The 26,053-nt window shown below is 42.2% G+C and overlaps 1 protein-coding gene across 3 annotated transcripts in view; it reads left to right on the plus strand.

The window, feature by feature from the left end:
- Positions 1-26,053, plus strand: part of ALDH3A2 (aldehyde dehydrogenase 3 family member A2) — an 81,187-nt gene that overhangs the window by 33,340 nt on the left and 21,794 nt on the right. For 2 of the 3 annotated variants that reach the window (XM_033921447.1, XM_033921448.1), the window contains exons 5-8: positions 514-631; positions 2,782-2,923; positions 8,630-8,796; positions 25,954-26,053. In XM_033921447.1, coding sequence (XP_033777338.1) covers positions 514-631; positions 2,782-2,923; positions 8,630-8,796; positions 25,954-26,053 — 527 coding nt within the window. Of the gene's footprint in view, positions 1-513; positions 632-2,781; positions 2,924-8,629; positions 8,797-9,186; positions 11,244-25,953 lie in introns of those variants that run through there. The other variant, XM_033921449.1, reaches the window with a different exon arrangement.

The following is a 26,053-nucleotide window of genomic DNA, read 5'->3' on the forward strand; positions in this document are numbered from 1 at the left end:
CCCTGCCCCATTCCTGCAAGCTCCATCCTCATCTGCACAAGTCTCAAATACTTTAAAATCATAAGTGTCCAAGGTTTGTGCAGTTAAGGCAGAGCTTACAGGAATGGGGTAGGGACAGTGACAAAACCTGCAGGGATGGGGTGGGGAAATTGAGTTCTAACGGGGACAAATTTGTTCCCATGTCATTCTCTATTCAGCATCTATGTTGACAGGGCTTTTTGTTTCAGGCTCTCTCAGTGTCAGGGGTTAGGATGTGCTGAACAGGCCATCCACTTTTTTCCAGCGTGACGGAGAGAATGAAGTGGGGGTTGATTTGTTTGTGACACTTGTTAAATTGTGTATACACATGTTTGTGGAGGGAGGAGAGGGGAATAGGTGAAAAAGAGGAGGTTTTTAGGTGGTTTTCCCTTTTCTTCCATAGCACTTGCCCCATTGAGAATTAAACCAAACATTTTTGCGCTCATAAGATGATATAAATCAAATTTGTCTTCTTTTCTTTAATTTTTTTGAAAGACGTATAACTTGGGGGAAGTTTCTAAACTGTGGGCAGACCTGCATTGCACCGGACTACATTTTGTGTGAGCGATCCATTCAGGACCAAGTATTGCAGAAGATAAAGGAGACTTTGAAGGTGTGTGTTGATTTTTGTCCGTTGGAGGGACGGGGGTGTACTTTATATTTTAATTTGAAGAAGAAAAAACTTTGAAGTTTGCATAAGACATGCCATGATTCTTTGGTATGTTGCTTCCCAAGACTGGGGTTACCAGATGTTTGGGAAAACCCAGACATGTCCTCTTTTTTTTGAGGACTGTCTGGGTTTCTGGATATATATATTTTTTAATGGGGGAGTCTGTCCGGGTTTAGCCGGCTCTCCTGACTCTCTCACCTACCTCCACCTTGGGCCGGTTGCTGTTATTGAATCTTTGGGTAGCCAGCAGTAGCAATGAGGCGAGCCTACTACCAGCGGTCTGCCCCAGAAGCCGTCTCTCTGCAAGTCCCACTTACAGAGAAGTTGCTGCAGAGATGTGGCTTCCGGGGCAAGCCATTGGGAACGGGCTCTCCTCATTGCTACTGCCGGCTGGCTGAAGATTCAGTTACAGCAGCCAGCCCGGGGAAAGTAGGGGAGTCATGAGCTAGAGAGCAGCATCAGAGAGGTGAGGGGGCTAGAGAAATGATATGGAGGGGGGCTTGAGAAACAGCATGAATGGAGGGAAGGAAAGAGGCTGGAAAAACAGCATGTAAGAAGGGGGAGAGGCTGGGAAAAACAGCATGGGGGATGAGGCTGGAGAAACTATATGGAGGGAGAGAGGGGGCTGGAGAAACAGCATGGAAGGAGGGGGGATGGAAAAACAGCATGGGGGGAGGCTGGAGAAACTGTATGGGGGGAGGAAGGGAGGGCGGGGGCTGGAAAAATAGAATGAAGGGAGGGAGAGGAGCTGGAAAAACGGCATGTCGAGAGGAGGGAGAATCAGCATGGAGGGTGCTGGAGAAAGAGGCATAAAGGTAAGAAAGAGGGCTGGAGAAACATGGAATGGAGAAAATGCTAGAGAAAAGAGTATGAAATAGGGTAGTGCTGGATGGGAGGGGAGAGACAGAAATAGCAGGAGAGGGGATGGAAGGAGAAAGAGGGGCACCTGCAGTGCTGAGGGAGGGGGGAGGGTTGGAAGGAGAAAGAAAGAAAGAAGCACTCATAGGGGAGGGGGGTTGTAAGAAGAGAGAGAGAGGGGAGGGTTGGAGGAAGGGGAGAGAGAGAGAAAAGCACTAAAAGGGTACAGAGGATGGAAAGGGGAACAAAGAAAGTGGGTGGGGCTGTGAGTAAAGCATGAGTGGGGCTGTGGGTGGGGTCATGTGTCCTCTTTTATTGTCTTCACAAATATGGTAACCCTATCCAAGGCTAGAACAGAGGGAAAAGTAGAATTTGGGGGCGGGGGGGGGGGGAGAATGAGCAGAAATAGTACAGGGAAGGCTCTCAAAAATTTGTTGTAACTCTGGAAGAGTCCTGGTTTGTCATATACTTTTTATTCCCGTCTCCTCCTTTTTTTCTATTCATTTGGATAAAGGGATTTTAACTGTTGTGGCTTACAGAGATATGAATTCTCATTTGTGCCCATGGTTGCCAGCTTTGCTCATCCTGTTTGTAGTAATCAATATAGGGGGTAATTCTGTAAAGGTCACGTAAAGATAGGCTAAATTATGTGCGCTAAACATGATTTCTATAACTGCAATTAATGTGCATAATTACTGTTATAGAATACTAGCATAAGTCCTTACACACTTAAGTTTAGGAGTGACTAATTATGCCATGTGAAAAGCTGGTGTAAATGCTTGCACCTAAATTCCCACGGGAGTGTAGACAAAATCTCTGGAAACTCCAGAATGAGGTTTGGAATGTACGGAGAGAGGCAATTGGAGCGCCAGAATGAGGCTTGGCACTCACTGGTTGAAAAGGAATACTGTCCAAAAAGCACAAGAGACTGTTGGGGTTGGGAAGAAGCAGAGGCTGAGACCAAATAAATAATAACATTGACTCCCATGGGATTGAAGGTGATCAGTTGTGAGGATACAATGGATCTTGATGGGTATGGGTTAGGTTCAATTGTGGATGATCAGGGATGGATGAAAATGTTGTCTCTGTGCGACTCTGTAATCCTTATGTGTCAGAATTTCATGGTATTGATGTCTTTCTCTAAAACTTTATACCTTCCTCAAAGAACTGAGATGATGTTACTAAGGAATAAACAGAATTCAGCATGCTAAAAAGTGTTTTTTTTTTATTTTAAGGAGTTTTATGGAGACGACGTGAAAAAATCTTCAGATTATGAGAGGATTGTTAACAAGAATCACTACCAGCGGGTGCTGGGCCTGTTGGAGGGGCAGAAGATTGCCCATGGCGGGGAGACGGATGAGGCTACACGCTTCATAGGTGCTCTTGGACTCCTGTAGTGATAGCCAAATGCAAAACAGTAGGGCACAACATATTTGTTTCAATTATGTTAGTTTTGTATATAGGGTGAAATTTAGAAGCTTCCGCTTTTATTGGAAGTGTGTAATCAGGTGTTAGAAGGAATCGGGAAGTTTATCCTCCTCTGATGCCTCCATAACTGTGATCCCAAAGGAAACAAGTATTGTTTACTAAGTATCATCCCCTATCTTTGCTTAATATCAGCTATAGAATATTTGTGAAAATAGTATGCTTTAGGATTGAGAAGCACTTGCCCACCATAATTCACCCAGATCAGACTAGATTCATAAAGGAAGACATGGGTCAGATAATATCAGATGGTTATCGAACATTCTCTGCTCTGTTAACCAGGCTGTTACTGATTCTGTCATATAATCTCTCAGGGCTGAAAAAGCTTTTGTAAAGGCAAAGTGGCTTTGTCTGATCTGAGTGATGACTTTCTTAATTGAGTTGGAACTCTGTCTGCAGCCCCTGTCCTGCTAAATAGGTGGCTATCTAGAACCTTCCTTCTGGCAAGGGGAACATAGCAGGGCTGCCTCCTGTCCCTAATATGTGCCATACCAATTTGAGTTGCCGGTGGCAGTTATTCAACACAATGTGGTCATACTGGAGCAGACCAATGGTCCATCTAGTCCAGTATCTTGCTTCCAGCAGTAGCCAATGTGGGTCACAAGTACCTGTCAGAATCCCAAATAGTAGTAAGATTCTATGCTACCAATCCCAGGGACAGCAGTGGCTTTCCCCATTTCTTTCTCAATAGCAGAAGGAGGAGCATTGGGTATCCCTATATGCAGAATACACTTTATCTCATGAACCCAAGAAATTCTATAGTGTACAGCTACAGCACCTTAAGTGTTCTGTTAAAGCATTTTGAAGACATATAGCAGTCCTGCTGATTGCTGACTATTGTCGTAAATTAATAATTATTATTCCAGCAGCGTGGGAGTATCGTGCCTGAAAGCCATAGTCAGTTTACAGTCTGAAATTTTTTTTAAGATGGTCAGATTTAAGGAGTATAAACTCATAAGAAATTGTAAAAAAGAATAACAAACAGGTTACACATTTGGAAATGAATGAGCTCCATAAATGTTTAAGCTTGTGGTTGTTTCACACTGCTGTTTTTTTTTTTTGTTCACATTGTTCATAGCTTGTGTTTAATATACCTTTTGCAGAGCAGACCACATCTGTTATTGGGGACCGTCCCTGTGCCCCTCCTTCTTAGATGCTATTGTAAGGGCTATCGCCTGCTTTGGTACAAATTGAAGGGGGCAGTACACTCCAGTGGGGAAGGAGGAAGAGTTGAAAATGGTAATTGATGGGTTTGGATTCACTACCCAATTTTCCAGAATGACACGCCTATCTACAAGAAAGAAGTTTCAAGTTTCAAGTTTATTAAATTATTTGATTAAACGCTTTTCAGGATACAAAGCGTTTTACAAAGAAATAAAATTGGATTTCTTAAAATCAACCTAGAGAATGACACGGTGACAGAATTCATCACTGTTTCCATCCCTGCGGATAACTGTGGGAAACCATCCCGTGTTATTCTTTAGTGTCTATCTCAATCTCAGTCCTTCTTTGCCAGCATTCTTCAATGCAAGACTTGAGGATCAGTGGTTGTGCCCATTCATACTCTGATTCTTCCCTCTTTGCTTAAAGAATGACATGGGGACAGGAACAGTGATGAATTGTGGAACCTAATCTTTCTTTAAGGCGGTGATTCCCAAACCTGTTCTTGGGGAACTCTAGCCAGTCAGGTTTTCAGGATATCCACAATGAATATTCATGTTTTGATTTTTATTACCACATAATAAATATATTTATATCACACTGGGATTTAAATAACATATTACCAAACCACACTGAACAACATGATTGTAGAGTCCAGTGGTGATATCAGAAAGCAGAAACTATAATCATTGTGGTTGAGCAACATAAGACTGGGAACAATTTGCAGTACAGCAAGAGAACGTGTGGTAATTTTAAAAATGGGACATTGTTACACATTAAGCCCCCAGTGGATCAATATAAGAGCCATCTTTTCCTTATCATGACCGAGATTGCCATCCAGATGATTAGCCGAAATTGGAAGAATTGGGACCATTTGAATTTCCCTTTCTGGTGGGCAAATCTGTACTCTGGTTATAGATGTGAACGAATGAATGCTGATAATTTGGGGCACAGTAATTCATTTAGATCAGTATGGGGTCCATTGACATCTTACATTTCTTCAATATAGTTTGATCATGTGTTAGTTTTTGTTTGTTTTCAGGCACATCCAGGGAAAGGGAAGGGGGAAAGGGGGGATAATTTCTGTCTTAATTTTTTTCTTTGAGTATTTGCACTTGGGGTGGGTTGGGTGAATGGGAGGATATTATTAATTGGATTAGGGTAAGGTTTTTGCGATAATCTATGTCTCTTATTGAATAATCATTGGGTGGGTGGGAGAAAATGGTTGATTATGAATATGTGTAAGCTAAATGTGCTCTTATTGTAGTATTATATGTTACATTTTATGTATAGCACTATTGAAGTTTGAAAAACCAATAAAGAATAATTTAAAAAATGGGACAATGTGGTGTTGAAAGAAACTGAAACTGAAAAGGCTTTGCTCCAGTCCAGGTTTTCTGGCCCAATGGGATAGTCCAGTTGTGTAGTGTGATTTGTTCACAGAGAGTGTGTGGTTTGGTAATATGTTATTTAAATCAGTGTGATATAAATTTATTTATTATGTAGTAATAAAAAAACAAAACATAAGTGCAATAGAAGGCTTCTTAAAGTTAGTAGGTATTTATTGTTGAGTTAGCTGAAGCCATTTTAAGTGATTTAAAGCCCTGTTTGTACTAATTGGTAATCCAATGAATATTCATGAGATCAATTTGTATACACTGCTTCCTTGGCATTCAGGTCTATCTCATGCATATTCATTGTGGATATCCTGAAAACTTGACAAGATAGGGTTCTCCCAAGAAAGGTTTGGGAACCCCTGCATTAAGGAAACACATTTTTTGGCTCTTGAATATATTCCTCCACATGGTTCTATGTACTTGTCAGTATTAAATTAGCTCTTATCTCATTTCCTCAAAATAGAAAAATGCTGTCCTTCTGACACTTTTTGGTTCTTTATGCAGGCTACAAGTTCACCGCCATATGGAAATAGTTTTCAAAACTACACATATAGTTGCAAAGTCCATGGCTACTTTTCACTATGAACCTTGCTCTAGGTCGTAAAGGGAAAGTACCTGCAGAGATTTGCATCCAACTGTTTGTTCCAGTGAAATAAACCTCTGTAAAAAAATATATATATATATCTGCACATAATGTCCCACCACCAGTGTTGGCCAGTGTTGGCCAGTGTTTCAACTGCTTCAGGGTAAATGTCCTAGTTTTGCACCCTGGTGTTGAAAACGCAGAAGTCGAGAATAGAACAGTTTGCATAATATGAGTAATTCACATTTACCCTAAGGCAGCTCCAAGGCAAAATGCTAGCCATTGTTGGTGATGGGACATTATGATTTACATGTGCAGATAAAGTCTCTTTTTATTATTATTATATTTCTAGTCTATTTCTTGCATTGCATAGAGCACTGTTTTGACACTGAGAAAGAGATTTCTTATGCCAATGAGGTTGTTACTCAATTCCTTACTGCATTAAGAATTTAGTGGAGGGTGGGTTTAGACGCTTCTTCCTTCTCTTTTTTTGGTTTCTCTTTCCTGATTTTAAGTGTATTTGACTGTCAGTTATATGTGCTTGGAGACTTTTATTATACACTAGTCTTTAAGCCCGTTACATTAACGGGTGCTAGAATATATGTATGTCTGTCTTTCTTTCTGTCTCACTCCCTGCCCTTGTGTCTTTCTTCTTTTATTTCTTTCTCCTTCCCTCCTATTATTTGTCTTTCTTTCTATTTATCTCTCTTTCTGCCCCCTATGCAGCATTTATCTCCCCTTGTCCACTTTCCTGTACAGTAGCCATATCAGCATTCCCTCCCCCTCCATTTCCTTGTGCATCAGCATTTCCCCCCTCCCTACTTCCCTGTGCAGCATTTTCCTCCCTCGGGCTAGAATATATGTGTGTGTGTCTGTCTTTATTTCTTTCTCTCTCTGTCTCCTTAGCCACTTTTTCCTGTCCATTCTCCCTTCTTTTTACCTCCCCTGTGTCCACGACCACCCCTTCACTGCTCCCTTTATCCAGCAGCAGCCCTTCTCCCTTTGTTTTACCTCTCCCCTGTCCATCAGTACCTCTTCCTTCTCCCCCTGTCCAACAATAGGCATCCCTTCCTTTTTCCCCCTGTCCATCAGCATCTCTTCCTGCTCCCCCTGTCCAGCAGTAGGCCTCCCTTAATTTTTTTCCCCCTGTCCATCAGCACCTCTTCCTGCTCCCCCTGTCCAGCATTAGGCCTCCCTTCATTTTTCCCCCCTGTCCACCACCACCTCTTCATTGCTTCCCTTATCCAGCAGCAGCCCTTCTCCCTTTGTTTTACCTCCCCCCTGTCCATCAGCACCTCTTCCTGCTACCCCTGTCCAGCAGTAGGCCTCCCTTCATTTCCCCCCTGTCCATCAGCAGGTCTCCCTTAATTTCCCCCCCTGTCCATCTGCACCTCTTCCTGCTCCCCCTGTCCAACAATAGGCCTCCCTTCCTTTCCCCCCCCCCCCTGTCCATCATCATCTCTTCCTGCTCCCCCTGTGCAGAGTTTTTTAATTACTCGGATAGAGTCCTTGCGGCCCCCCCCCTCCCCTTCCCTTGTAAGTCGGCGATTCAAGAAGCCTGTGCAGCAGTCTTCACACGCTGCTTCGGGTCCTTCTACTGCGCTTATTTGCTCTGCCACGTCTCTGATGACATCATCAGAGACGCGGCAGAGCAAATCAGGGCAGTAGAAGGGCCTGAAGCAGCGTGTGAAGACTGCTGCACAGGCTTCTTGAATCGCCAGGTAGGTAGAAGGGCCTGAAGCAGCGTGTGAAGACTGCTGCACAGGCTTCTTGAATCGCCAGGTAGGTCAGCGGCAAGGGAAGATGGGTGAGCGGCAAAGAACTCCTCTGGTCTGTTGCGGAGGGCGGCCCGGCTCGATTTATTGATTCGTTGGGGGGGGGGGAAATGCGCTGTGTTGGGGGGAAGGGTAGGCAGACGCGGGGACCGTCCAGTTCGAGAGAGGAGCCGGGGGTGAGGAAGGCCGCCGCAGCTATGGAAATTTTTTTTTTTATTTGAAAGCCGCCGCCGGGGCCGCGCATGCGCAATTGTTTTTTTCGCGACAGCTCAGGGAACACGTTTTTTTTAGTGCGCATGCGCGGCTTACCATTTTATTATATTAGATGGTATTTTAGCAATTTAGTATGAGAATTTACACCAGCTCTATGGCTGGCCTAAACATCTTCTCCTAAATTGCGTGTTGGACCAGTTTCACTAGAACTCTGTAAAGGAAAATAGGCATCTAAATACAGGTGCATTGTTACAGAACTACCCCTATTATGTGATGTTAAACCACTTGTTAGCATACCTATCTAGCTATTGTTGGTAAGTATGAGCTAATTTAAAAATGAACAAACCTCGTGGTCGATCAGGAGATTTCCTGGAAATGGAGAGCTAACACAGAAATGCTATGCATTTTTATATAGCGATTTGCCTCTCCACTCATGCAGCCTAATTATTTGTGTCCTGCATCATTTCAGCTCCCACAGTGCTCATTGATGTCAACCCGGAATCAAAGATCATGCAAGAGGAAATCTTTGGGCCCCTGCTGCCTATCGTGACGATAGCAGATGTGGATGAGGCTATTGGCTTCATCAATCGGCGAGAAAAGCCCCTGGCGCTCTATGTGTTTTCCAACAATAAGAAGGTACATTGTGTTGGGTTGGGTTAGCTGTGTAGTAGGATTTCTGGGGCTATTTTTGTGAAGAGAGTGCACAGACAGCTATATGTATTATTTCAACCCTGTGCCTACCCTACGTCATTCATGAATCATGTGACATCCTGCTGTCTATGTTCGAGGAGGGGCATTTTTAGGAGGAGACACAGGCGTGGCCTTCCTAAAACAATTCATTTCCATCCCTAATGTGTGTCTCTTACTTTATAATGATTAGAACTACTTTGAGGTTGATGAGTTGGGTTTGTAGTTCTTGTTCATTGTTTTGACTTCCGTATCTTTCCCCTTGATCATGACTATTCACTGCTCTGATATTCCATGGTACTAACTGCAATATATTAAATATTTTTTCGTCAATAATAGTTTTCTCTCAGGACTTCAGGAAGTAGAATTCAGAGACTTTGCCTGCTGGTTCTTAGCTTGCTTGGGACACTGGCTGTTACTGTCAAGTGACTTTATTCTTACTCTTATAGTAAAGACAGATATAGTGCTGGAAATTTGCAGAGGAAAAGGTGTTTCTGGACTCATGACAGGAATTTACAGCATTTGTTATTGATTCATGAAGTTGAATTTCAACATGACTTGGAAAGTATTATATCAAGAAATAAGTAAGGCCACATATTTTAATGCCAGATAAATTGATGTTTTAATATGGAATATTGGGCTTGATTTTGGTTGCACTTTGGAAACATGGCATTCAGATACCGATTTATGCATTTTGCTCTGAGTAATATTTCTGTGAGCACCAACTGACAGAAATAGTTGCTGGATGGGATGGGGAGGGTGCTAGTTCTTGTTTGAGATTTCATTGTGCAAATTACAGATTTATATAACATAGCTGAGGAGATGAAGGCGTTTTGTTGCAACATTGGTCCCAATTTGCTTTCTTGATTTAAAGGCAGATTTTAGAAAGAACAGTGAAATTGGAAGCAAGATGTCAATTTCTGCTAGTATTATAGAAAAGGATCTGCCATCGTAGGGCTTTTTCTAATATACATGCAGGAATGGATGTGTGGCTACATGGGACGTCGGCAACCATTTTGCAGTTGTCAGTGTCTACAATATCAGTGGGGTCAAGTTCATAGCCAATTGCGCGCAAGACAATCGCGTGCGGACAAAATCGCGCAGACAACTGGGCGCGAGACAACTGGGCGCGAGACAACTGGGCGGAAGACAATTGAGCGTTAAGACAAGTGAGCGCAAAGACAACCGAGCGTGAGACATTTGAGCGCAAGACAATTGAGCGGAACTTATTTACCGAAATGTGCACGAGCGGGACAACCGAGCGCAAGACAACCGAGCGCAAGACAACCGGGCGCAAGTACAACCGGGCGCAAGTACAACCGGGCGCAAGTACAACTGGGCGCAAGACAACTCAGCGCCAGCAACTGAGCGCAAGACAACTCAGGTGCCACTGCGCTGAGCTCAGTTGTCTGCGCGCGGCCTTTGTCCTGGCGTGGTCTTGACCTGACACTGTTAAAGCAGAGATGATAGGAATGGGAGAGGGACAAGGACAGCAACATAACTCGTAGGGACAGGATGGTGAAATTTAGTTCCTGTGTCATTCTCATATTTGAACAAGAGTTTAATAAATCAAAGTAACAGGGTGGCCAGGTTACCCAGTTCCAGGCTGCAGATTTTGGGATAGTTCTCAGTTTTTGACCCAGGTGTTTTTGTCCCGTTACCAGACACATTCATTAGGAAATATGAGATCTGTAATAGTGGAAGGTAAATGGGCATAGTGGGTGTTTGCATTGGGGTCATAATGAAATGCCCATAGTCTGATGCCTGCAGTGTCTATTCATCCGATCCATCTGTCAAATGCTAAGTTTCATTATTTCTAAGTAATCATTTATTTGTGTTTGTTTTGCATGATATGTTTGTTTTATGAATTCTCAAAATTTTGTAAAGCTGAATTCGCTTAATGATCTTTACATGACAGAATATATGTTTTAAGTGTTTATGAAGGTCATTATCTCTTTTTCTTTGTTTGTTTAAATTGTTATTCATTTTCAAACTTACAATAAGTGTCTTCCCGCTCTGTCGTCTTCACGCTCAGTTGTCTTCAGGTCCAACAGATTCCAAAGATTAAAGACAAGCTTCACTGAAACCCCCCCCCCTCCCCCGAATAAAAACCAAACAAAACTGTCCACAATTTGTTTGCAGTCTTCTAGTTATTAAGTTTATGAAGTGTCTTAATATGTTAAAAGAGAATAATAACCAATTTGTTAAATGGCAACCTTAGTCATTATAAGTCATTAAAAGTTCATAATGTCATTGGAGTTTGTGAGTGTAAAATAAATTCTGGAATCAATCAATAGTTGTATTATAATGCTTTTATTTCTGGGTAACTGTATTATTGAAGAAAGCATAATACAGTGAGCATAGGTCTCCCAGGGCAAAGTTAAATGCAAAGTAAGTATTATTGAACACAAGTAAACATGATGTGAACAGCAAATAATAACATTGAATGATAAAGCTCATTATAAGAAGTTTGAAATTGAAAAGACAATTACATGGTCTAAAAATAGGATGATGATGAGGGCGAAAGCATAAATTCACAGAAAGAGAAGTATTTTGTATGCTTGAGAGTCAGTGTTTGAACTGGAGGATGTAAAAGGCTATGAACTTTAAAAGATCATATATAGAGATACATACATAAATCTAGTCCATATAGAGTACGTTTTGTTCAATGCTAAAGTATTGTTCCCCATCAAGCACAGGAACATTTGAAAAATGGACATAGTGTGGAGAAAACTGACTCTGGTTCTCATTCAGTCAGTGTGTGTGTGTGTCTGTGTGCAGTGTGAGCCACAATAGTGGTCGCTGAAACAGGGGTGGTTGGTGGTGAGGTACTTAGATTAACTGAGTACTTTGCAAAAATGTCATAGATTCACAGAGAAGATGGCTTCCTATTATGGATTTTGTGTGCACAAACACAAATTCTCCAAGCGTGAAGTACTCTGATTAACTGAGTACATGTCGCTCAATGCTAAACTGCTATTCCCCATCAAGAGGAAAGTTAGAAATATAGGTGAAATGGACTGGGCCTGGGGCAAACTGGCGCACCTGTTCAATGCACTCAGGAAGTACGTATTAAATACATGCTATTACTTCAGGAGACCAGTGCCCCTGTTTTATTAGTGGTAAGTACTTCTGGATTTAAAGCAAACTAAATGCGCATCTCCTCACAAGAGGCATACAGGGAGATGGGTGACTAAAATTATGCCAGGTGTACACCTTATACATCTATGACATTGTGTGTGCACAATGTGAAAGATGTTAACATATCACGTCTATGCATTTCATTTCATTTATACTTAAAGGATTAAGAATGATAAGTGTTCTACTCTATTAAGAACATCTCTAAACAAGATAAGCTGTCAATCTTGTAGCATTACAAATTCTACCTAGTTGACACAGCCATGTAAATTAAAAGTTATGTTTGATAAGGTTTTGCATTTATCCTGTACGCAGTTGTCCTTTATTTTCAATAAACTGTATATTAAAATGTCTTTTTAAAAGTATCATAGATATGATGTCACATTTTTCTGATCATCAAAGGAGAGCTGGCAAGCCAAGTGCAGACATGGGAGCTGAGACGGTAGGAGGCAGGCGAGTCATGAAGCTGGAGAATTCAATTGTGAAGTTGTAGTCACAGCTGCTGCGACACAGGAGGCTGGAGGGCAAAGAAAACACTGCAGTCAGGGAAGAGAGAGAGAGGGAGGGAGGGAGGGTGAGGGAGGCTGAGGGAGAGAGAGCCACTCACAGGAGGACTTAAGATCCCACGAGACGGTAGGAGGCAGGCGAGTCATGAAGCTGGAGAATTCAATTGTGAAGTTGTAGTCACAGCTGCTGTGACACAGGAGGCTGGAGGGCAAAGAAAACACTGCAGTCAGGGAGGAGAGAGAGAGGGAGGGTGAGTGAGGGAGAGAGAGCCACTCACAGGAGGACTGAAGATCCCACGAGACGGTAGGAGGTAGGCGAGTCATGAAGCTGGAGACTGTAGGTGGAGTGGGGTGGGTAAGTTGGGAACGGATGTGAAGGGGTGGGAGTGTGGAGGGGGGTGGATGAAAAGGGGGGAAGAAGGGGAGGGAGTTTTGTCATTTTTTTGTTTTTTTTCTGGGAGGGCTGAGGGCAGGAGGGGGAGGGAGGGAGGCAGGGGGGGGAAGAAGGGGAGGGAGTTTTTTTGTCATTTTTTTGTTTTTTTTCTGGGAGGGCTGAGGGCAGGAGGGGGAGGGAGTGAGGCAGGGGGGGAGGAGTGGTGACAAGAGGGTGCAGCTCCCTCGGTAACAGCGGGAGCCATTCACGGGGTGGGAGGGGCACCACGAAGTGCTTCAAGCAACACCTGTAGTGCCCCTGTCACGTCACGGATGTGTCGGACGGACTCCTCAGCACAGTCGTTAATGTTCTCCACCCATGCTAAGATGGTAACCACCGCCGTGTAAATGTCCTCCGCTGTTACAGAACTGGGCGGAGGATCTGTGTTTGTGGCAGCGTGAGCCACAATAGTGGTCGCTGCAACAGGGGTGGTGGCCGGTGCAGGGTTGGTCCCACAATCTCTGGTGGAGGGTCGGAGGGGGGCAAAACAGGTGGAACAACGGTTGGGGCTTTGAATGGGGAGGGGGGATGTTGACATAGGTGGGGAAGAGGAGGGGGATGCCAATATATCTGCAATGAAAAAGAGCATGAAAAGCAGGTGGACATTGAAAAGACAATTACGTAGTCAGCATGGTCTTGGCAGATAAAGTGTACAGTGGAAGCATCTATGAGACAAACTTGGTTCTTTTTGCTACATATCAATAAATCTAAGCATTTGATATTATATTAAGAAAATTCAAGTGATGTCTTAAATCTTAAATGTGTTTATTAATTGTACACTTGATGTACGTTGTAAAAATGAATAAAAGATTTTAAAATAAAAAAATTACATAATCAAAATATCTGAACACTTACCGGACTGGACAGAGAGGTCACTAAATCTGTCCAGGATGGGGGTTGAGGCAGTACTCATGGAGGTACGTGGGAGGGCTGGATGAGAGGTGATGACAGAGGGTCGAATTTCAGGGAAAAGTTGAAGGCAGAACTGGGGTTTAGGGGGTGGAAGGGAGGGGGAACTGGGCATTGGGAAGGGAGGGGGAACTGGGCATTGGGAATGAAGGGGCAGGGCAGGGTTTGGGGCGTTTTCTTAGGGGTATTCTAGAGGGTGGTCTAGGGCGTCGGTGGGGGGAAGTGGGATGAGACTGGGCGGAGGTGGAAGGGGGTTTGGGACGTTGGATGGGGCTGGGCGGAGGTGGAAGGGGTTTGGGACGTTGGACGGGGCTGGGCGGAGGTGGAAGGGGGTTGGGACGTTGGACGGGACTCGGCAGAAGTGGAAGGGGATTGGGAAGTGGGGCGTCTGCGGGGGAGAAGAAACGGCCGGTCAGGGATTGGGGTGTCTTCTTCTTCCTCCTCCTCCTCCTCCTCCTCCTGATCCTCCTCCTCCTCTTCCTCCTCACTCGCATCTGAAGACATAAATGCATGTAATGTCTGAAGTATATGAAGAACTGTTAATGTTTAAAATACATGATTAATCAACACATATTATGACTGCACATGCATTGAAAGCAGTGCATAGAAATAGATTCCAAGCATATTCATTGTTGAAATTCTGAAAACACGACTGGAATACAGCTATTTAGCTCAAATAAGTAAATGAGAGACAACATTATCAACTGCGCAATTTTTCGGCAGATGCATGATGATGCAGTGTGCGATTTCATGAGATGCATATCCATTTTTGCCTTCCGCGCAAAAAAACAAAAAAATTTCTCCACGCCAATTTGTCAGCGCGCAATTGTCTATGAACAACATGTATTTGATAAATACTTACGGAGCGCGTTGTTATAGCGCGTGCGTTGAAAAGGTGCGCCAGTTTACCCCAGGCCCTGTCCATTTCACCTATATTTCGTCTTTTCCCCTTAACGGGGAAAAGCAGTTTCGCATTGAGCGTGAAGTACTCAGTTAATATGAGTACTTCACGCTCGGAGAAGTTGGGCTTCCGCCCACGGAAACCTGCATAGGATGCCATCTTCTCTGTGAATCTATGACGTTTTTGCAAAGCTTATATACCAGTCACATGACCGATGGTGTGTTAAATATCATGAGATTTCCCCTTTTCAGCGCTGCTATTGGTTATCTAAAACACGTGTGATATGGTTAATCGTCAAACAGATTTTACTTCACTGTAGTGATGAAATGCGCATATTAATTGAGTATGTGTGAATTTTATAGTATATAGTTTTGTAGTACTTGATTGAAACACAATTAGCGTTAGCATGGCGCGTATGTGTTCAAATGCGTGATGACATCAGCATGTCTCCATTAGTGCATAATGATGACGTGTGTCATCATATTAAAGTTATAGTACTTTTTTGCGAAATTGACGAGTTTTAGTATAATGAGCGCAAGTGAAAACCGCGCGGATGAACATAGTTAATGGGAAATCTGAGTAAATGGTGAGATTTGTAAATGCGGATGTGCTGCTTAATTGCGCATGCGCATATGTTGTTCAATGTATGCATGTACTAACCTATTGATCCAAAATATTCAGATGTGAGTCGTGCCAATATAAAAGTGCAGCGTACATGAGAACAGGCTTTATCAAATACTGGCAATAATCTTTTATTTATTGTATATGCAAAAGGATTGGGTGCAAGTGAAATGCGTGAGAGATTGACGCATCCGCGCATGCGCAGCTATGACAGTGTTTGCATATGGGAAACACATAAGAACTATAAAATTATATTAGTTTTAAAAAGATCAGGGAGTCATGAGCAAATTATTTTAATTATTACACATCATTTTCCACTCCTAATATATTAATACAGTCATACATCACATATGTAAGAGAAGAGGGATGCGGAGGAAATACATTACTGCACAATGCAGTAAGTCAGATGTTGACTTTTCTATTTACACTTATGTTGATTACTAAACATCATATTTTCCATAATGAACGTTGTTGTAAATAAATGGATAGAGGTTTAATGAGATGTGCACAGCAGTTATGGGATTTATTTGGCTGGTTAAAACTCCTAGAGTAGCTTTGGTATCTTTACAAAGATCAATTTCAGAGGGAGGGGTAAATTTTCCAATCTTATATAGCTACCATAAAGCCTATATTTTGCGTCATGGTATGTATTGGATCCTTCCAGAACTCATGGAAAAACTCCCAGATTGGTTGTGGATAGAATGGCAACTCATGTCTCCATTGCGACTATCCCATGTTCTCAGTATCAAAATGCCTAGCTATAGTAAGGACAATCGAATACATATGGGTCAACTGCAGGATTCAAATTGGCGGAGAAAGACTAGTCTGGAAGCATTGGATGATAGCAGGAATACGTATATTGGATGATGTTATTTCTAATGGTGCTATGCAACATAAGTTTGGACTTAATAAATCAGAAAATTGTAGATGGATGCAACTGAAGCATGCCATTCAGGCATGGTTCCCTGATTGGAAAAACCTTAATAATCATTATAGTATGGAGTTTCTTTGTTTTCAGACAGACTTCTTGGGTCACCAGGCCGCCCAGTGGTATAAATTATTAAATGGATTTACTAAGAAGAAATTAAAAATGATACTGTGATATTGGGTATGGATATGAGAGCAAAATAACAGATTTCTGTGAATAACAATAAATTATTACTAATAATGACAGGGTTTGGCATTCAACAAATCACATATAATTAGAAAGACTGGAGGAGATTAAATTATAACTGTTGGTGGAACTCTTTATGATGGGAGAGAGATATGGATAAAAATCTATGTAATTTACCAATGATTGTTTATAAGTGATGTATTTATTGTTACTGTGAATGAAAATATTAAAACTTAATGTAATTTGTGAAAATGAATAAAGAATTATAAAAAAAAATGGCCACGAATTTGTTGTTGGATGAAGAGATGATCAATGTTTGCAACTATGAGACAAACGAGGGTTGTTATTTAACTTTGAGCATCTTGGACACCAGTTATATATTATTCTTCATTCTAGGATAAACTAAAATGAAATGGAAAGATTGGCCAATGATATATTTAATGATGTCAGAATAAATATGATTTGAAGAAATGTTAATCATTTTTTAATCTAACATCAAGTGTTCCAATCATAAAACATTGTAATTTAAATGCATCACTTGCAATTCTTTCTAACAGTTAATTGTTTACATTGTGTCCTTACTTGTTACTTAGTGGGATAGTACAATAAAAACTTACATGTAATGGCATGGTTATATATGTCATACTAACATAAAGAAAACAACAAAATGTTTTAACCATTGGTAAATGTTTATTAAAATATTGCTTATGTGATAAACATGTAATACAAATACGTTCAAATGTAGTGTCAAAAACACAAAATGTTTCAGTTCACCATTCATGATTTTATGTACAACATGCTGAATTGTTTATAAAGTCTTTATTCATTTTAAATCATAAACAAGTGTGCAATAATATATCTATTAAGGGTTGGCACAGCAGTTAAACATCAGTGACAGTGAGTAAGTGAGGAGGATGTGGTTATAGCAGTGAAAGAACATCAGGAGCAAATTAACAGACAGTTTAAGTGAAACAGTTGAAACACCAGTTAGCATGCCTCTGACTGTCTGGCCCACCAAAAGGAGTGGGGGACATAGACAATTTAAAGTGTCTCATCTGTTCCTGCACCATGTGTGGAAAACAAACATTTAGCTTGCAGACCCTTGAAAAAGAAAGACCATACACACCCTTCAAATTAAATGAGCAACATTTAAAGGGTGACTATCCCTGAAGCCGCTCCATCCAAGACTCCATCTGACCTTCCCTACGTGAAGGAAAAAGCCTTTGAACACCACCCACAACACCGTGAAAATGTCAAAGCGAGTACAGTATGCTTGAGTGGGTTACCTTGCTCGGCATAAAAAACCTTCACGCTTGGCACATGTTAGAGCAGTGGATACTAGGATAGGTAGGGGCCAGAGGAGGGCTTCAGGGAAACCCCTGGGGGAGAGATCCTGAGCGCAACAGTTTGCAGGCCTCTAGCTTGGGAATACATTCCTGCTTGGGGGATTCTGCTTCTGGGTTCTAGAAAGGCCAACACCTGACAGCAGTTAACCAACAGTAGTGGGAGAGAGTGAGAAAGATATTGGCAGAGCAGTTAACCAACATCTGTGGGAGTGAGAGCTAAAGTTGGCAGGGCAGTTAACCAACATCTGTGGGAGTGAGAGCTAAAGTTGGCAGAGCAGTTAACCAACAGTAGTGGGAGAGAGTGAGAAAGATATTGGCAGAGCAGTTAACCAACATCTGTGGGTCTGAGAGCAACAGTTGGCAGGGCAGTTAATCAACAGTAGTGGGAGAGAGTGAGTAAGATATTGGCAGAGCAGTTAACCAACATCTGTGGGAGTGAGAGCTAAAGTTGGCAGAGCAGTTAACCAACATCTGTGGGAGTGAGAGCTAAAGTTGGCAGAGCAGTTAACCAACAGTAGTGGGAGAGAGTGAGAAAGATATTGGCAGAGCAGTTAACCAACATCTGTGGGTCTGAGAGCAACAGTTGGCAGGGCAGTTAACCAACAGTAGTGGGAGAGAGTGAGAAAGATATTGGCAGAGCAGTTAACCAACATCTGTGGGTCTGAGAGCAACAGTTGGCAGGGCAGTTAACCAACAGTAGTGGGAGAGAGTGAGAAAGATATTGGCAGAGCAGTTAACCAACATCTGTGGGTCTGAGAGCAACAGTTGGCAGGGCAGTTAACCAACAGTAGTGGGAGAGAGTGAGAAAGATATTGGCAGAGCAGTTAACCAACATCTGTGGGAGTGAGAGCAACAGTTGGCAGGGCAGTTAACCAACAGTAGTGGGAGAGAGTGAGAAAGATATTGGCAGAGCAGTTAACCAACATCTGTGGGTCTGAGAGCAACAGTTGGCAGGGCAGTTAACCAACAGTAGTGGGAGAGAGTGAGAAAGATATTGGCAGAGCAGTTAACCAACATCTGTAGGTCTGAGAGCAACAGTTGGCAGGGCAGTTAACCAACAGTAGTGGGAGAGAGTGAGAAAGATATTGGCAGAGCAGTTAACCAACATCTGTTCCTGCACCATGTGTGGAAAACAAACATTTAGCTTGAGACCCTTGAAAAAAAAGACAACACACCCTTCAAATTAAATGAGCAACATTTAAAGGGTATAAAGAGGGAAGGAGCTTAACACTGGCTATCCCTGAAGCCGCTCCATCCAAGACACCATCTGACCTTCCCTACGTGAAGGAAAAAGCCTTTGAACACCACCCACAACACCGTGAAAATGTCAAAGCGAGTACAGTAAGCTTGAGTGGGTTATCTTGCTCGGCATAAAAAACCTTCACGCTTGGCACATGTCGGAGCAGTAGATGAGGGCTTCAGGGAAACTCCTGGGGGATAGCTCCTGGACGCAAGAGTTAGCAAGCCTCTGGCTGTCTGGCACACCAAAAGGAGAGGGGGACATAGACAATTTAAAGTATCTCATCTGTTCATGCACCATGTGTGCTTGGGAAGACATTCCTGCTTGGGGGACTCTGCTTCTGGGTCCTGCAAAGGCCAACACCTGACTGCCACCATCACGTTTGCACCCCTGTCAACCCATTCTGGGTCCTGCAAAGGCCAACACATGACTGCCACCATCACGTTTGCACCCCTGTCAACCCATTCTGGGTCCTTGTCATTTTCTACATCTCATGCTTTCAGAGACAGCACCTGACTGACATTCCTGCTTGGGGGACTCTGCTTCTGGGTCCTGCAAAGGCCAACACCTGACTGCCACCATCACGTTTGCACCCCTGTCAACCCATTCTGGGTCCTGCAAAGGCCAACACATGACTGCCACCATCAGGTTTGCACCCCTGTCAACCCATTCTGGGTCCTTGTCATTTTCTACATCTCATAGTTTCAGAGACAGCACCTGACTGACATTCCTGCTTATGTACTTTCTAGGCCACCAAAAACAAGGGAGGAAATGTACAATTTCAAGTTTTTCACATTTTCCTTAATACTGGCTATCCCTGAAGCCGCTCCATCCAAGACACCATCTGACCTTCCCTACGTGAAGGAAAAAGCCTTTGAACACCACCCACAACACCGTGAAAATGTCAAAGCGAGTACAGTATGCTTGAGTGGGTTACCTTGCTCGGCATAAAAAAACCTTCACGCTTGGCACATGTCAGAGCAGTGGATACTAGGATAGGTAGGGGCCAGAGGAGGGCTTCAGGGAAACCCCTGGGGGAGAGATCCTGAGCGCAACAGTTTGCAGGCCTCTAGCTTTCGGGCCACCAAAAGGAGAGGGGGACATAGACATTTCAAAGTGTCTGTTTTGTTCCTGCAGCATAAGTGCTTGGGAAGACCGTATGGACATGTTCAAAGTTCAAATCACTGAGTGAACACAATTGTAGCATAGCAACAGGAAAACCTGAACTTCAACATCAAACTCTAAAGTTCCAGATTATGTGCTATACCACGGAGATATTGAAAGAGAGGTCTTTGTCCATATGTTGGCAGCAGCGTTGTTAGTCTTTGCGTCACTCTCACATACGTGCACTTACTGCTGGGTGGTGCGCGGTTACCAGCCTGGAATCGAGCAAGCAGCTGTTCTGTGTGATCTTGCTCACGCTGTATATGTTCAAGGAGTTTAAAGATGGTTGGATGGTGGCATGCAACAGAGGATTGAAATGCATGGTGCCAACCTTCAACAGAATTATTGGTCTGAGGCAGTCCTTCTTCCACACGGGAGCGCATATTCCACAGAGCGATAGGAAAAGGTGGGACACGTCTCCCATTTGCCCGCAATCTCCCGATGTAATTGTCTTCCCAATAGTCATACACCGGGGTCAGTTCATCTGGTCGACTCTCCTCCAAGGTCTCGAAACACTCAGCAACATCATCCACAGGAACAAAACTTAATGCTAACAGCATTTTGGTGAACAATCTTACTCTCTCCTCATCTCTATAGCTGGCGGTCAGTCCCTCATGTTGAATTCTGCGCCACAATGATTGACCCAGATGGAACAGGCACCCAGAAACTGTAGCATTGGGAAATACTGTGTGGGCAGCTTGCAGACTTGCTCTCTCAAAGTCCATCAAGATTGTCAATGGTGCCAACGTGTTTCTGGTTTCCAGCAGTTTCCTCAACACATGTTCATAGTCCTCCTCCCTTTTACTGTTCAACAACACGTAGACCATGGGAAGTGCACGATTGTCTACAAATGCATGGATGGTAAAGACTTGGACAAACAAATGGGGGGCAACTTTGAATGTCCCATCCATGAACCAATGTCCATGTTGCTCCAACACCTCAAGATTAGATTGTGTTGTGAAAATGAAAATGCGTCTTTCATCATTTTCACCTGAATCCCACAACAGTAATTGTTCACCACGTATGCTTCTTTGTAGTGGCTCAGGAATTTGTATGTCTCTTATGCACCTGGGATTACCCATTGCTAGATGGCCTGCATTTCTCTTTCTATTAATTGTTCTCTGCATGGAGGTGTATGCAGGCAATAATGTAGCTGCTTCTAAACTTGTACCTGCTGTTGTGCCATGAATGATCTGTCGTGGCCTTTCAACCGTAGCCACAGCTCTTTCACGTATGTCTCCCATCATTCGATCAGCTTCAATTCTGGCAATGTTGGGTGCATGCACATGCGCCGTTATCTCGACAGAAGATCCATCGACGAGCCTCTTTCTTCTTCCCACACAATCACGGCGCACACACCTCCAGGACGTGGATCCGTCTGCCATCACTCTGTCACGACGATATCGATAGCCCTCATGAACCCAGTGCTCTCTCCCACCCTGTGAAGTTATTACTTCCATGTCTATGTCAAATCACTCCTGAAACCATACAATTAATAACATTATCCTATTTGGTCTTGCAATTGATATACAATTGCCTATATCATGAATGAAATACTCAAAAGAACATCATACCTGTAAGACTGGAAGTATATCGATGAAACCCTCAGGAACTGTAGTCGACCTTCGACCCTGAACCAGTACCTACAAGAGTTATAACATGCATGTAAACTTCATGTTCACCCAGCACACAAAAAAACCTACAAAGGTCAAATAGATGAGGTTAGGCCATACATATGTAGACTTCAGCACTATGGCACAACACCATATACCTGCAAGGGTGTGATCCCTGTCAGGAAAACACTGAAGATGTCTGTCCTCTGTTGACTGTGGTCTCTTGATTGTAGTCTGTTGATTGTAGTCACCTTCAATAATAGATTATATGAGGTTATTACATACATATGACATACAAATCCCTATATGTAAAGTTCAGTACTATGGCACAACACCATATACCTGCAAGGGTGCGATCCCTGTCAGGAAAACACTGAAGATCCTCTGTTGATTATGGTCTCCTGATTTTCCTCTGTTGATTGTAGTCACCTTCAATAGTAGATTACATAAGGTTATTACATACATAGAAGATACAAATCCTATACCTCTGTACTTACCTTGCCTCCAAGATTGAACTTCTAGACAAGACTAGGGTTTCAACAAATTCATATCCCTCAGCACATGACTGCAAGACTAAAATTTATAAGATTAGCACATAGATATAACAAACAGGACCCACTATGTCTGTACTTACCTTTGCAATCATACCTCTAATAGTGGAAATCTGGCTTGCCAACCATCATGGATTAAGAACGTCATTATACCTAAGCGCAGACAGAAGGAAGGCAGAGAGGCCCAAAACAAGAACCCACAACAATGGTATACAATCACCCTCACTACACACCCAAGGCTAAAAGTTTACACCAATAAGCCCTACCATCAGACTACTTATCCTATCCTATTGTTCCAATTTAGCAAAACCAAAAAATGAAGCTATGCATATACCTGTAAATGTGAATATCCTCTTATGTATGATACCTGCAAAAGAAAATGGTACCCATTGCCTTTATAAAACTATAAACCATGAGCACACTCTTATTTTTTTTTTTAATCTTTATTCATTTTCAATGACACATCATGTGTACAAGAATCAAAACATTAAAATGAAATACATCACATGTCAATCTGTCTATATTATCACATAATAGATATAAGTACCTCCCTTCCCACCCCACTTCCCCACTCTTACTTTTCCCAATATGAATAATAGTATAATTTAGACCCCCCCTCCCAACTATAAGACGGTGTATCTTTAAATAGAAAATAGTGTGTATTCATTACAGTAAGATGTTAATGGCTTCCAAATTTTATTAAAATTATTACAACTTCCCTTTTTTATTGTTACTGTTCTTTCCATTTTGATAATGTGACATAATGAATTGCACCCAAAACTATATACTTGAGTGTATATGATCTTTCTAATTATTACTTATATGTTGAATGGTGACTCCAGTGCTGATAATTTCCTTTTTTTTTCTCATGGACTTACCCAATAATATTGTATAATGCGACACTCAAATTAAACATATTCAGATACTAGTGTTGCTGGCATAAGAGTTTTTACCTCATGCCAACATGTTTCTTTACATCTTTATTACTTTTCAATTCTATAACTCCATCCAATTACGCTTCCAATTAATATCCATCATCACATTATACATAATCTTAATACCATAACTCAACCTTCTCGCTCTTTTAACATGCGGGAAAACTAAGCGCAAGACGGATGCAAAACCCGCAGGTCCTTAAAAATCCGCGTTCCGCGCCACTTTTCAGGTCCCTGCCACTTTTAGTCTCTGGCTCTGACAGGGCTGTATGAGAATTTAACTCTGACGGATCCTAGCATGGGGAGGGGAAAGCATTAGGATCCGTCAGAGTTAAATTCTCATACAGCTCTGTCAGAGCCAGAGACTAAAAGTGGCAGGGACCTGAAAAGTGGCGCGGAACGTGGATTTTTAAGGACCTGTGGGTTTAGATCCGGGAGGTCCGTGTTTTACGGTTATGGGACCAAATCGCGCGAGACAACGGCGCGCCGACGATTGTCTTGCGCGCAATTGTCTACGAACCTTGCATATAATGGAAGTGACAGGTATGCAAATCTCTCTCATGCATATTCATTAGGGATATCTTGAAAACCTGACTGGCTGGGGGTCCCCCAGGACAGGTTTGGGAACCACTGCTTTATATAATCAATTTTTATTGATTGTCAGACTACAACAGAGTCAAAATCAGAAGCAAATGCAGCAAACAACTTAAAGTTTTGTCAAAATAAAATACAGCCCCCCACCCCAACCAATCCATCCTACCATGTTTTTCACTGCATCAGCCCCTTTGAGTGGAACAATCTTCCAGGATAAATTTGCCAGCTGGAAAATGCACAGAACTTTAGGCAACTGCTGAAAAGACATCTGTTCTGTGAAATGAAATCTAGGGTCTGAGTTTGGCTGAGGGAGAAGGAGTCATGACTAAGTGCTGGTCTGGTTTGTTTTATTTGGTTTATTATGTCTGTTATTGAGGCATCTTGGATGACTTATGGAATTTTATATTTTGATGTATGTGTGAATTTGGCCAGTTTTGGCCTTAAAAGATATCCGTCATTGATGCAACGTGTATGTTATATTACATTACATTACATTAGAGATTTCTATTCCGCCATTACCTTGAGGTTCAAGGCGGATTACAAAAGAATAATAGATGGAGGGTTACAATAGAAGATCTCTGGTTATGTTTTAGAGAGGGTAAAACGAGAGGTTGATTTGGGGGGAGGGAAGAATATGGGGGGAGGGAAGGTACTTGTGGTGTTAAGACTTTTGTCAGGGATTTCTTGAAGAGTATAGTCTTTATTTCTTTTCTAAACATCTTGTAATGTGGGGGGTTGTTATAAGTAGATTGGAGATTTGGTTGTCCAGTTTCGCTGCTTGGGTGGCTAGGAGGCCATTATATTTGATTTGATTTGTAAGTATGTATTTTGTTACAGGGTGTCTCTGAAGTGTTTTGTACGATAAATGTAAATCTCTTATTTTGTATGTTAATATGTAACTCGCCCTAGATAAGGGCGGGTGAGAAATAAACAAACAAACATAAAGAAGAAAGAAAAAAAAAAACCCTCTCACAACCATCTGAAGGACCAAGGAGACTCGGGCATATAAAATTACAACACATTTAAGATGTTACCCTTCTTATTTCAAGAAACACTCAAATTACATTTTAATTTTAAGATTTTAATAATGTCTTTCTGGTTTCCTTATTTTGTTCTTACAATTTGTTTAAAGCAGCTGTGTACAGTTGGGTTGTAAAGTGCATTGAATGGGAGGTGATGTGAGGCATGTTGCTGTTTGGGGAGGCTAGCTCTTCTTCATTGGCTGGCTTGTCATTATTGTCTTGCTTTGTTATATTGTTTGCAGTTCGATCACCAATAAAAATGTTTACAACTAAACGTGTATAATTCTGATATTGTTTCATGTTAGTCTTATTACTAGGTTTCAATTTGCTTTCTCCAAGTTTTCCTCTTTGTTTATTTATTTATGTATTCAATTTTCTATACCATTCTCTCAGAATGGTTTACATGAATTTATTCAGGTACTCGAGCATTTTTCCCTGTCTGTACCAGTGGGCTCACAATCTATCTAATGTACCTGGGACAATAGGGGGATTAAGTGACTTATCCGGGGTCACAAGGAGCAACGTGGGTTTGAAGGAACCACTGCACCACACTCTTCCTCTTTGATCAGGGGTGTCAAATGTCAGTCCTCAAGGGCCGCAATCCAGTCGGGTTTTCAGGATTTCCCCAGTGAATATGCATGAGATCTATTTGCTATTTGCTTTCATTGTATGCTAATAAATCTCATGTATATTCATTGGGGAAATCCTGAAAACCCGACTTGATTGCGGCCCTCGAGGACTGACATTTGACACCCCTGTCTTTGATTATGTTTGGTGGTTTTGCTATTGTTATGCTATTAATATAAGTTTCATGTTAAACTGTACCTGCCATACACAGCCTTGGATGAATTTCTTCCTAAAGGCAGTTAATAAATCCGCAATAATTAAATATAACTATCTTGTTTTGTGGTATATAAGGTTGGATAATACTGTATCTATTTAAACAGAAGTGCAACAGAGGTCTGCCACTGGAGGCTTGTCTGATTGAAGCTGACTGCTGTTCTTTTTCCATCTTCCAGTTGATTAAGAGGATGATAGCGGAAACTTCCAGTGGTGGTATCACAGCAAATGATGTTCTTTTGCAATTCGTAGTTGCCGAACTGCCCTTTGGTGGAGTTG

The sequence above is a fragment of the Geotrypetes seraphini genome, chromosome 15, assembly GCF_902459505.1.
Source record: "Geotrypetes seraphini chromosome 15, aGeoSer1.1, whole genome shotgun sequence".
NCBI lineage: Eukaryota > Metazoa > Chordata > Amphibia > Gymnophiona > Dermophiidae > Geotrypetes > Geotrypetes seraphini.